The sequence below is a fragment of the Anas acuta genome, chromosome 7 (genome assembly GCF_963932015.1).
Source record: "Anas acuta chromosome 7, bAnaAcu1.1, whole genome shotgun sequence".
In the NCBI taxonomy this organism is placed as follows: domain Eukaryota; kingdom Metazoa; phylum Chordata; class Aves; order Anseriformes; family Anatidae; genus Anas; species Anas acuta.
In genome coordinates this window covers 25,371,168-25,382,977 of record NC_088985.1, presented here as the reverse complement: position 1 = coordinate 25,382,977, position 11,810 = coordinate 25,371,168, and the positions used below count along the sequence as shown (strand labels likewise).

At 50.8% G+C, this 11,810-nt stretch overlaps 1 protein-coding gene across 1 annotated transcript; it reads right to left on the bottom strand.

Moving 5' to 3' along the window:
• Positions 1–6,588: 6,588 nt before the first annotated feature.
• On the bottom strand, positions 6,589–11,457 carry INA (internexin neuronal intermediate filament protein alpha). Its single transcript, XM_068688948.1, has 3 exons — positions 10,507–11,457; positions 8,427–8,551; positions 6,589–7,874 (listed from the first exon to the last, which is right to left on the bottom strand). The coding sequence occupies exons 1-3, from the start codon at positions 11,386–11,388 to the stop codon at positions 7,601–7,603; spliced, it is 1,281 nt and encodes a 426-aa protein (XP_068545049.1). The 5' UTR covers positions 11,389–11,457; the 3' UTR covers positions 6,589–7,600.
• Positions 11,458–11,810: the final 353 nt, after the last annotated feature.

The window sequence follows — 11,810 nt, the reverse complement described above, 5'->3', positions numbered from 1 at the left end:
TAAGGATCAGAGCTTTGTATGTTACAGTCTTGCTGTGCTCTCAGTCATAAACATGGGAGAGATCTGTGAAAGCTGCTGTTAGGTACCATGCTCCCTTGATGGTCAATGTAGTGAAGGGGGTGGAGATCCCTTTGTAAGGCATTTCAGAGTGCCTAAGCTAGCTCAAAAGCATTTGCTCCCTGTCATATTCACTGCTATGCTGTCAACCTAGGAATACTGGGATCTTTTGTCTAAAAAAAGCGTTCATGAATCCTTCCTCAGGTCTTTTCAATAAATGTTCAGTTTTGCCTGTGAAGATGACACCATAAGATAAAGTCTTAGTGGAAGTAATTCCCGTGATGCTTCTAAAAAAATTAACAAACATTTATAACTATGGTTTCCTATTTTACTTTCAAAGTTTGTACAAACTTAGTGTTTAAAATGCAGCAGAAAATGGGATTATTTTGTAAACACTTTGTGAGTTGTGTTGATAAGAGATTATATATTGTAACAGTAAAATAAAGTTTATTTTAGCCAATTTTAAATTGAGCTCTTGTATTTCCATTCCGTGCTACCTTTGTCAGCCTCAAAATTGTAGCAATTTAATATTGAAACTGCTGGATGTTCTCTGGGGTTGTTAGAATCACAAACTTCAGTTTAATGGTGAAAGGTGATTTAATACCAGAATCTCCAATTGATTTTTCAACACAGATACAAGGCCTATGTAGTTACAAGACTTTTTTGTGCTTAATACAGACATCTCTTTGCCAAAGCCACTAAATTATTTTTGTTCATGTTTCTGGTTGTTGTTAAGTCCCCTGTGAACCAGGCCTTTCTCTGCCATTCTGATCGTCCTGGCTTTATACAAGGTATCTGGCTTGACAATACTGTCTCTTCTTGTTTCATCACTACTTACGGTTTTGTTTATATATAGCTCTGTGCTTAAAAAAAATAGCAGTATAGTCACATTTTACATTGCAAATTCTCTCCTACTCCTGGCTTGAACTTCATGCCTACCGAAGGGCTTGTTTCCAGAGCTAACCAGCTGTATAAAAGCTGATAGGATTATTGTAGAAGGACATAAATTTGAATTAACTAACTTGTGCATAGCTTCAGGATGACAACATTGCCACTGCCTCTGAGGTGAATGTCAGTCTCTGTTTTAATAAATAAAAACTAATGGCTGATCAACTAGGTAAACTGTCTGCTAAATTGGTAGTTACTGTTTCTGAAATATCTTTGCTGTTTATCTGGGGGGTAAATCACATGCTAGTAAAAATGCAGATGATCAAGACTCCCTTTTGCACTCTTCCAGTGGCTTAATGAGAGGTCAACTGAAGCTTCGATGCAATTTTGTTACCCAGGATGTTTTGTTATGAGCCCTTAGTGACCTCTTTTATTTCACATTTATTCACTTCTTTTCTTCCTCAGTTGCCTTCAGAAAGCATATTCTTAGCTTAGCCTTCTGGCTGAACATCCTGCTTTCTTCTACCCTAGAGCATTCCCTAAAGGTGCTGATGCTCTATCTGCTCTCCAGCTCCTGCTGCACCCCCTGGGGCTCTGCTTGGCACATCAGCATGCAGCGGGGGTGACCTTTGGCAGTTGCCAAGGCTGAAATGTGGGCTGTGCAGTTTCCCGCATAAAGATAATCAGCCTGCTTGCTTTAAAATGTGCCAATCTTCTTTCAGCTCTCCTGCTGCTGTTTATTTCTGTTGGTCTCCTTTTAACCTTGGCTTTCCTCCAGTCACTTCTGGTTCTGATGATAGAAGAGCTGTAACAGCAGACCGTCTATGGGATGGCATCTCTGTCCTCATGGGAGATGAGCCAGCTTCACACTCAGGAAGCGAGAGGAAGGTGTGTTTGGACTTGTTAGTTTACAAACAGTATATCATTTCCTCACTTAATAACTCTGGTTTCATTTTCTGGTTACCTACTTATCAATGGCATGACTAAGACAGAACTTAATTAAATACTATTTGTACTGCAGCATAATTCTGAGTTGCCTTATAGATCTAACTCCCAAAAAGAGAAGAACATGAGCCCTAGTGTCGGGAGTTCTCAGAAATGCAGAATCAAGCTACCATCAAGTCATGAGTCATGTTGGTTATGTTCTGGGTTTTGTTTTATGTAGATTGAGTGTAACAAGATATGGTTCAAGAGACTAGTGAAATGTGCAGCAGAGCTGTCCTTAAAATGGAGGTGCACTGCGATGGCAATGTATAAAATAGTATTTTCTGAATGCTGCTATTGTACCCAGCCTTGATCTGTATTACCACCAGACAGAGGCACACAAGCCAGGAGAGCCCTTAACACTTACTTCCATAAATGTGAAACAACTGATGAGCTTCACTGAAAAATCCCTCAAGCTGTCTGATGCTATTCTGTTGAGTTTCTTTTCAAGGAATCATCCAGCTCTTATGTGCAGTGATTTATGTTAACGTGTGATATCAATTGCTAGCAAATCAAAATTATGCCCCAGGCTTTTTTCTGGCTTTTCTTCAGTGTGGTGTGCCACATTTTGCAATCTGTGCTCCATCCAGACACTGAGTGGGGATTCGCTCCTGCAGTTGAGAGAGGAACTATTTATTAACAGACGTAGGAGGTTTTTGTGTATTATCTTTTGTTTTAAAGGGAAGGTAAGTTGTCCACATGAATCTTCCAATGTGCTGCGTGTTTAATAGAGAGGGGACACCAGGGACCAGACTAAGTATTTAAGTACTTTAAAATATACTTGTTCTGCTGGGATAGATACTTGCTGGGAGATGGAGAGAATGTTGCAAACCACGTTCTCATCACTTTTGCTTCTATTTGTTTTTCTACCTCCTTTTATGTAACACTAACCAATTCAGCACAAAGAGAAGCAAGGTGATGGTAAGTTGAATTTTGCCCATGTTATTGTTGAATGAGCTAACAGATCCTTATGTTTGCTGAGGTTTCAGAAAATTGCCATAGATGCAAGTTTAATCACTGAACAGGTCAAATTTTGTTTTTGAGCCATGAATGGTAATCCTATCTGAGGTGAAATGTGATAGTGATTGGTTGCCCTGCAGCTGCAAAATTCTTGCTGAAACTGTATCACCATTTTTACTGGAGTTTGATGTAATATAATGATATATTTGTGTTAAAGCAACAGTGATCTGTTGGGAAAAAAAATGGAAAAAAGCTTATATTTTCTTTTCGCTTGATGAAATAATCTATTTCAAAATGAAATTGTAAGATGTCTGTTTTCTTCCAAGGGAAACAGTAACAGTAGAAAAGTGGGTGGTGGGGATTTGGCAGAGATTATGGAAGAAAATAGTGTGTTCCTGGGGGAGGTGCTTTGGAACCCTTCTCGCACGGTGCTGGGAGGCAACCAGTCATTCCAAGATGCCACGGTGTGCTCAGAGCTGGCTGCTTGCAGTGTGCTTTTCTGTAGGTGGTGATGACGGAAGGTGCTATGTTATATAAAGGACCGGTGTGTCCTTCCCTGTCTACAGCTGGGACCGAAAGGTAAGAATTCCCTGAGCTAGAAGCCTAATGACCTTGGCAAGAACCTGCAACCTACAACTTCCTCCGGGGACGTGAGAGAACATTTTGCCTGCTGCTGGCAGTAACAGATGCTTTATGTGCCATGACCTACAGACCAAAAATGGTGCTGGTTGAACCTGCATGAGGAAGCTTGTGAGGGGGTAAGCTGAGCTCTGGGACGCCAGCATTCTCTCTTCATTTCTCTCCCTGACTTGCTGTATGACCTTGAACAGAACTCCTCACTTCTCGGCTGTGTCCATCTAGTGCAATAACTTCTGTAAAGCACACAGAGCACTATGAATGGAAAAAAACCTCCATGCAACCACTGGGTATGGAAGGGTGGGTGATTAGCAGGGTACTACTGAGGGTCCCCTTCATTAATGTGAGTATAACAGGACTGGTAACAGTACCTGTTACTAAAACATGAGGACTGCTCCTTCTTGGTGTTATGGTGGACACAGCTGAGCTGTCAGTTCTGAGTTGTCTCTTTGTGGTGAATACTGCCTTAACAAGGATATAAATGTTTGCTGTAGAATTGCAGGGCCCCCTCTGTTTTAGCTGGGTGAATTGCAGGGTTTAGGATGAAGACCCCTGCGCAGGCTGGAGAATTGTCTTCCCTCCCGACCCCATAATTGCAGACCTTATATCTGCAAATGTTTTTTGTTCGTCTGGAGTCCCCTGGCATGAAATGGGATAAATAGGCATTAAAGCACCCATGTTGGAACACATCCCTGAAGTGCAGCGCACTACAGCATGCTCAGTTTTGGGACTGCCAGCTGTTCTGCTGTGGCAAGAGGGCATTTTCCACCTCTTTTCCCCTTCTACCCTAATCCTGCTTGGACTGGGACTCCAAGGGTCAGATTCTCTCACCACCCCAAGCAGTGCCCTGTCTGCTTGTTATGCTGTTTGCCAAGTGATCCTTATTCCCATATGCCTGCAAAGAGTCACATGAATGAGAAGGGTTGCATGAATGAGTTTGCAGTGCTCATACTATTTCAGTATAAACTTTAATGTGAAGTGTCAGTTTCCACTGATGTGTGGACATTTGATCGCTCAGGTGCATGTTTGACTGCTGGCATTAGGGCTGTACATGGGTTACTCGCTCGAGGATGAAGCTCTTCTTGGGGAGGTCTCTGCTAAGAGCTGGCAAGAAGACAACTGGACGGATCCAGCCTAAGGAGCAGGAAGAGGTTTTGCCCTGAATTGCCTATTGATTCCTTCTCCCTGAATAACAGGGTCCTTCCCAAGTCTGGAACTGGAGATGTTTTCCTTTGGCAGGAATGCAAACATTTGGGGGGTGTTTCTTTGGCTGCTTTTTCCTTGGCTTACTTCTTAATGAGTTCCAGCATCTGGACAAGTGTCAATAGCAAAACTGTGCAGTGACTCCCAGCCTTTAAGGAACTGTGTATCTCAGCACAGTTATTGGAGGAACCTCCGGGGGTGCCAAAGGACTATTGGGTCTGGGATCATGAAGGAAACCATCACGTCCATCACTGGAGCAGCAGGAACATGACCCAGGCTGCAAGGACTCATCCTCATGGCAACAAAATGAGCAGTCAGGCAGCCACAGAAGAGCACGGCTGCATGGGCCAGCACCTCCACACAGGAAAAAAAAAACAGAGGTAGCTCACACCCCTGGATGGGAGCTGGTTTTCTCCCCACTGTAAAGATGAAGGGAAGGCAGCGTGATGGAGGAATGGCCGCTCCCTGCTTCTTCCCGGGTTGGTGGTGCAGTGTCTGCAGCTGCCTTTTAGCTGGGAGGTCGCAGCTCTGCAGAGGTATAAATCTTTAAGCAGCTGAAGCGTGACTCTCTCCTTTCCTCTGGCAGCCTCAGTGTTTAACCCAGTAAGAAAGACGAGGCCGTGACAGAGGACACACTGCCCTGTCCAGCCTAGTGCAGCACCAAACCCTGCAGCCTTCCCCGAGCTCTGGAAATGCAGGAAATCTCTGGAGAGGTCCCTTACAAAGAGCTGTGTCTCATTCCAAAAAAACACATCCTCTGCCAGCTCCTTTGTTCTCCTGTGTGAATGCAGCCCCTCCAGATCATTATCACTGAAGTAAAATCCCAGCTTCGTTAGGAGCAACCAGCTGAGCAGGCAGGAAGCGTGACCAAGGCTTGCGCTGGGAATAAAGGACATGTCGGGCTGTTGTTACTCAAGGGACAGAAACAAAGCAGTGCTGGAGGGTATCTGAGGTTCGCAATGTATTACGTCAGCTGCACAGTCCCATCTGCCTGATCTTCCCCAAATGCCTGCTCTGAGAGAAACGCCGCAGGTTTGCCTCAGTCACGGGGAGCAGCCATGTTGTGGTGGGCCGCAGGCGGGCTGGTGACTGTCACACCATGTCCCCAGGATCCTAGGACAGGTTGTGGTGGGGTAGTAGGGAGAGGAAGACCATAGGACATCATTTTGGGGCAGGCCACCAGCACAGGGGATGCATGCCCTCCTGTGCTGCCAGCTACAGGGTTCTGCTGATGGCCCCATTGCTGCTCTCACAGGGACGTGCCACCACCATGTCACCTCACAACTTGTGGGGCATGCGGGGACTCCTCAGGCAGAGCGTGGGCATCTTCTGAGGATAAGCCAGCTCCACAGCCACTGCTGCCTGATGGAGTTACTCGGGAGGGAGGTGCCCCCAGGCATAGACCACTTCACCTTCACTGGGAGGTGCCAACACAGCCCCGTTTTAACCCCTGAGCATGTGGAGGAGGCACGGCAGCCATCTTGAGATGACCACCACAGCCTTGGAGTTCATTTTATGGACAAACGAGGACCACCTCAGCCACGCAAGGCCTTGCTGCCTGACTGGGCAGCCATGAGCTCTCCCACAAGGCAGGGGCATCGCCGTGGGCACCTGGGGGTGAGGCCCAAATGTGCCCCACTGCCCCCAGCAGGGCCAGCCCTGCCTGCAGCCCCAGGAGCAGTGTTGCAGCTGTCCCCAGTTCTCTGGGGTTTTTACCCTGCCAAAAAGTTTGTTCTTGTCTGCAGGCCCTCATAAAAGCCAGGCTGACCCAGTCCATGGGAATCATCATGGACAGGACGCAGGTGAAGATGGTGCAGGACACAGCGTGGAGTCGCAGGAAAAAAAGACAGAAGAGCTCGGTTTGGTTCACATGACTATTTCTTTCTTTTTAATTATTAACTTGTGCCTTACAATAGAAGAGGAAAGAGTGTGAGCAAACGATTTGCTGGTTCCAGGAACTACTCTGGCACCACCGAGAGGACAGTAAGGTCTCGTGATGGCAACCTCGCCAGGGCACCGACACACAGCACACGCGGTCTCCGGCTCTTGCAAAAGCGATCGCTGGCAATTTTTAAGGCATTGAAGGAAACCTACGGTTGTAAATCCTACATCAGATTTGGCACACGTCGGAAGGCTGGAGCGGAGGCGTGGATGTGATGTTTGGCAGAGCGAGCGGTGGGGCGGGCGCTGCCTCGCCAGAGCCACCGCGGTGCCAAGCTCTCCCTGCCGCTCGTGGGGCTTTTTGGGGCTGGCACCAGGGGCTCGGCAGCACCAGTGGTGTGCCCGACGTGCTGGCTCCTGACCAACAAACCCTGCACACGTGGCTGGACTAACACTACTGAGAAACAGACAGTCATCAGGACACACACACGAAAAAAATGTTCCTTATCATTTAAAATGTTAAGTGGCTCCAAGACCAGAAGCGAGGTGTGTTTATGGCTATTTCTGTGCTTCTGGGATTAAAAGTGGATGGCTACAGCTCAAGGAAGAGGAAACACTTTAGCTATACATGGATTTGGATAGTAAGTGAAGGTCTGTAGCCTTAACCCTAATTGTAGTTGAGTTTCATTGCCCTTGCCACCCCCTCCCCAAATTGCAGCTCGGGCAGCGGGATCCCCTCGCTCCCCACCATAAGTCCCCGTGCACAAAACCCACCAGCATGCACCCAGCGACCTGCAGAGCATGGCCGCACCTGATTTGAGAGGGAGAAATGTGCCAAGCTCGGCCTTCGCTTTGCAGGGAGTATAGGGGGCTGCTGAGCCCCATCCCCGTGGGGTGCAGGTCTTTGGCACAGCCTGGTTCTCCAGGAGCAATTAAAAGGCCGAGTGGAGACTGCTCCCCCTCAAATGCAAAAGGGACAGGGTCCCCACCATTACATTTTTGCATTTGCAACGATTCCTCCACGCAGGTTTAATCTCTCTGTTTTCTTGGCAGCGGTTGTGGTCCCGTCAAGCATTCCAGCCCGACCAGATGATATCTTGGAGGTCGCTTTAACAACCTCTCCTTGCTCCTCTTTCTTGAAGGATGGAGTGGAGGAACGAAAGCCTTGGGGCTGAAAGGAGTAAGTGGGGTTGGGGAAAGGGTTCAGTGCTGAAAGGCCCACACTTCCTGTGCTGAAGAGGGTCTCCTCTCCCTCCAGCAGCTTCCTGCAATCACAGCAGAAGGGAAGGGGTTAGGCTGGGGACACGTCACAAGAATGGTACTGGGATGGAGATGGTTTGGATGGAAACAGACCCAGGTCTGATTTCAACATGTGCCAGGCTTGGCTGGACCTGAAGCTTGGGCACGAAGCACCAGCCGCACCTGAGGATATGACAAGCCTGAGCACTTCCCACCATCACCCAAGCCTGTGGTGGAAACTGGCTCTGACCACGCTGTGAGCTACCTGTTTCTGCAGTACCAGGGAGGGGCAGGAAAAGGCCCCTTCTCCCAGTATTTGTCCCCTGGGTGCAGTACAGAGTTGAGCACTGTGGAGCTGGTTCAAAATAATATGCTTCTGCCAATCATTTTTGGAGCACTTGTGAGACCAGCTCCCTCCTCTCCCTTCAGAAACTCCAGGAGAATAAAACTCTGAAGGACAGAGGGATGCAGCCTTTTGCACTGAGCAGAATTTTGCAATGGGGACATGTACTGGTCCCATTAAACACCACTGCCTAGTGGAGCAGTGGTTTTGAGGATTGGGGCTGGAGCAACCCTACCTGTAGGCAGCTATCTCGATATCCAGGGCCATCTTGACGTTCAGCAGGTCTTGGTACTCCCTCAGGTGCCGGGCCATCTCGGTTTTGGTGTTGCGCAGGTCATCCTCCAGCTGCCCGATGGTGTCCTGCAGGGAGGCAAAGGCAAGGGTGCTTGGGGCTGAGTTTTGATGATTTTTTATTATTTTTTTTTCCTGTGGGTTTTCCACTCTGCACATCCCAACCAGCAGCTTATGATCACAAAATCTCACACTAACCAGGATGTAAAAGCAGGCAGAGCACCAGGTGTAGCTTGTGCGTGTGAGCAGTGGGGTGGCTTTAAACATCGATGGTTTTCTATATTTTCCTGTCTGTGAGATGGGGGGTCAGTGGGGGAGCCCAGTCTGGCAGGGACAAGGCAGGCACTGCAGAGGGATAGGATTTTGCAGGTTTAAACACCATCAAAGCAGGTATGGGTTTTTATGGGACCAAACAGGGTGCTGGGGATGCAAAGGGTGGCCTGGGGAAGGGCTGCAGTTGGTGCTCAGGGTTGGGACACTGGGATGGGGCGGTGTCCATGGGCCCCAGTCCCTGTTTTTTATTTCATTTTTTACCCCAGATACACTCAAATATCTAAGCCTAGGGGCTGCTGGCCTGAAAGCAGTAAAACCCCCTCCTACAGGGGATCCTCCCAGCCCAAATGGTTCCCTGTCACAGCCGCCAGGGCGTGGGCAATGAGTAAGCAGTTTGTAGCAGCCCTGCCTGCAAAGCCCTGCAGTGGCCACTGCGAACATCAGCTCCCCAGCGCCCACTCCCACAGCCAGCCCTTTCCCTTGCCTCCTGCTCTGCTGTTGCAGTGAACAAGCATCGTCCTGCCATGCCATCCCCACCCTGTCCCCATCCTTGTCCCTGCCTTCCCCCTCCTTGGTGTCCTGCTTCACCTCCCTCCTATCCTCTTTGAATAGCCTAAGAATACAATAAGGTGACACATCCCTGCTTAAATAGTTGATGAAAAAAAAAAAAAAAAGAAAGAAAAAAAAGATGAATTTTCACTTTTAAGATAGACTTCCATCCTTCTCCATCAGTTTCAAGGTAATTATTTAGCTCCCACTCAGGCACATTGTTCAGCAGACTGCCAAGTATTACCACACACAGCAGATCCTGAGAGTCACGTAGTGGGGAGCTGATGTTCTGCAGCTACATCAGTCTGGATTATGGTGCTGTTTAATCCAGCTGCATTATTTTTTTTTCCAATTGATCTGTTCCTGGAATCCCTCTTTTCACATGGCATCAAGGCTATTTAAGAAGATTATTATGTGTAATCCTGTCGTCCACTACAGGAAACATTGCCTGCTTCCACAATATTTGTTGAGGACCCCAACTACTCAGCAAGAGTGCAAGCAGCTTGGATCTACAGCCCTAGCTTCCTAGACAGCTTGGCAAAATCTGGCCTCCATGACAAGGCATTACTTGGCTGTGAAACAGCAGCGGCCTTTGGGTGTGACGTAAGGCAGTCGTTTCATTATTTAGAGGGAAATGGCTTGATTTAGAAAAGATCTCTTGGTATCCATATAAGAGAGCGCTCTCTGGATTTAGTTTATTTTAAATCAAGGATGCTCTCCCTGTTAGCAAGAAAATGTGGTAGTAGTGTTTTAATGGAGTAAGAGAGATGGAGCACGTGGTGTCTGCCGCACGTCTTTCCAAGGGCGTACGAGATGCTGGGATCTGGCTGCAAATTCAGCCTTCGTGTTTGCAGAGCTCCGATTTCTGCAGCGCTGGTGCCAAGGGCCAGGCCAGGAGGCGAGGGGCCAAGCCTGAGCAGACGGCTTCGAGGAATCACCCACGGCGCTGGGCAACGCGTGGGCAACTCCAGGGCTGATTTTAGGGACGGGGTGGGAAGGGGGCCATGCATCAAGCTGTGAGACCTGCGGGAAAGGGGTCGTGCAGGGGTGTCCCAGCCCTCTCTGTCCCCCTCCCAAGGGGCAAGGGGCTGTTCTCGGTCCTTAGGGTGGTGAATAAGGAAGGGGTGGATGAGGATGCTGGGGTGGGAGGGGGATGAAGGCTGCAGGATGCTGCCGGGGGAGGAGGGCGGCACCCATCTCACCTGCAGCCCGGCTGCCTCGGCGCTGTGGCGCTCCTCCAGCTCCTGCAGCTGCCTCTCCAGGGACTCGTGGGCTCCCCGCAGGCTCTCCATCTCCACGGCTCGGGCTTGCAGCTGCCGGCGGCACTCGCCCACCTCCCGGCGGCTGGCCCGGACGGCTTCCTGGCTGCGAGCCGCTCTCTCGTGGAGCCCCGCACAGCGAGCCCGGTACCAGTCCTCGGCCGCCTGCAGGTTGCGGGCCGGCAGCGCCTCGTACTGGGCTCGCAGCTCCCGCAGAGCCGCCGCCAGCTCGGGCCGGCCGGCAGCACCGGGAGCCGGGGGCTGGGGAGCGGCTGCCCGCAGCTCAGCCCCGAGCCGTGCCAGCTGCTCGCCGTGAGCCCTCCGCAGCTCCTCCAGCTCCTCCCGCAGAGCCTGGGCTCTCCTCTCCAGGTCGCAGCGAGCTCGGGCAGCCCCCTCGGCCGCCCGCTGCCGGGCTCGCAGCGCCTGCTCCGCCTCGGCGCGGCCCCGGGCTTCTTCCTCGCAGCGAGCCCGCAAGCGCTGCGTCTCCTCGGCCAGCCGGGCTCGCTCCAGAGCCGCCTGAGCCCTTTCTCCGTGAGCTTCCTCCAAACGGGCTCGCAAAGCCCGCAGCTCCCCGCCCAGAGCCTGCCCCAGCCGCCGGGGCTCCGGGGGTCGGCGGCGCAGCTCCGCCAGCTCGGCGGCCAGCGCCCGGTTGCGCTCCTCCAGCGCCCGCACACGCTCGATGTAGCCGGCGAAGCGCTCGTTGAGGTCCCGGAGCTGCTCCTTCTCGTTAGGGCGAGGCATCGCCACCGGCACCGGGGGCTGGGGGAGGAGGAGGCGGCGGGAGGAGGCGGCCGGGGCCGGGGGCTCGCTGCTGGCCGAGCTCATGGCACGGAGAGGAGGGAGCTGTCCGCTGTGCTGAACGAAAGGAGGAGGGAGAGAAGGAGGGAGGGAGGGAGGGGGAGAGAGGGAGAGGGAGGGAAAAGGGAGGGGCGAGGGAGGGCGCGGGGAGGGAGAGAAGGACGGAGGGAGGGGGGTGGGATGGAGGAAAGGGTGGAGGGATGGGGAAAAGGATGGAGGGAGGGGTGGGAGGATGGAGAATAGGATGGAGGGACAGATGGAGGGATGGAGAAAAGGGTGGAGGGATGGAGGGATGGGGAAAAGGATGAAGAAAAGGATGGAGGGACAGGTGGAGGGATAGAGAAAAGTACAGAGGGATAGAGGGATGGGGAAAAGGATGGGGAAAAGGATGAAGAAAAGGGTGGAGGGATGGGGAGGGGTGGAGGGATGGAGAAGAGGATGGAGGGAGG

What these genes read in the sequence shown, in the direction of transcription:
- INA (XM_068688948.1), bottom strand. Translation starts at nt 11,388, where the DNA reads ATGAGCTCGGCCAGCAGCGAGCCCCCGGCCCCGGCCGCCTCCTCCCGC. An exon ending in CCGAGGCAGCCGGGCTGCAG is followed by an intron (nt 8,552 to 10,506) that starts GTGAGATGGGTG and finishes GCCTCCCTGCAG; the next exon opens with GACACCATCGGGCAGCTGGA. An exon ending in ATCGAGATAGCTGCCTACAG is followed by an intron (nt 7,875 to 8,426) that starts GTAGGGTTGCTC and finishes CTGTGATTGCAG; the next exon opens with GAAGCTGCTGGAGGGAGAGG.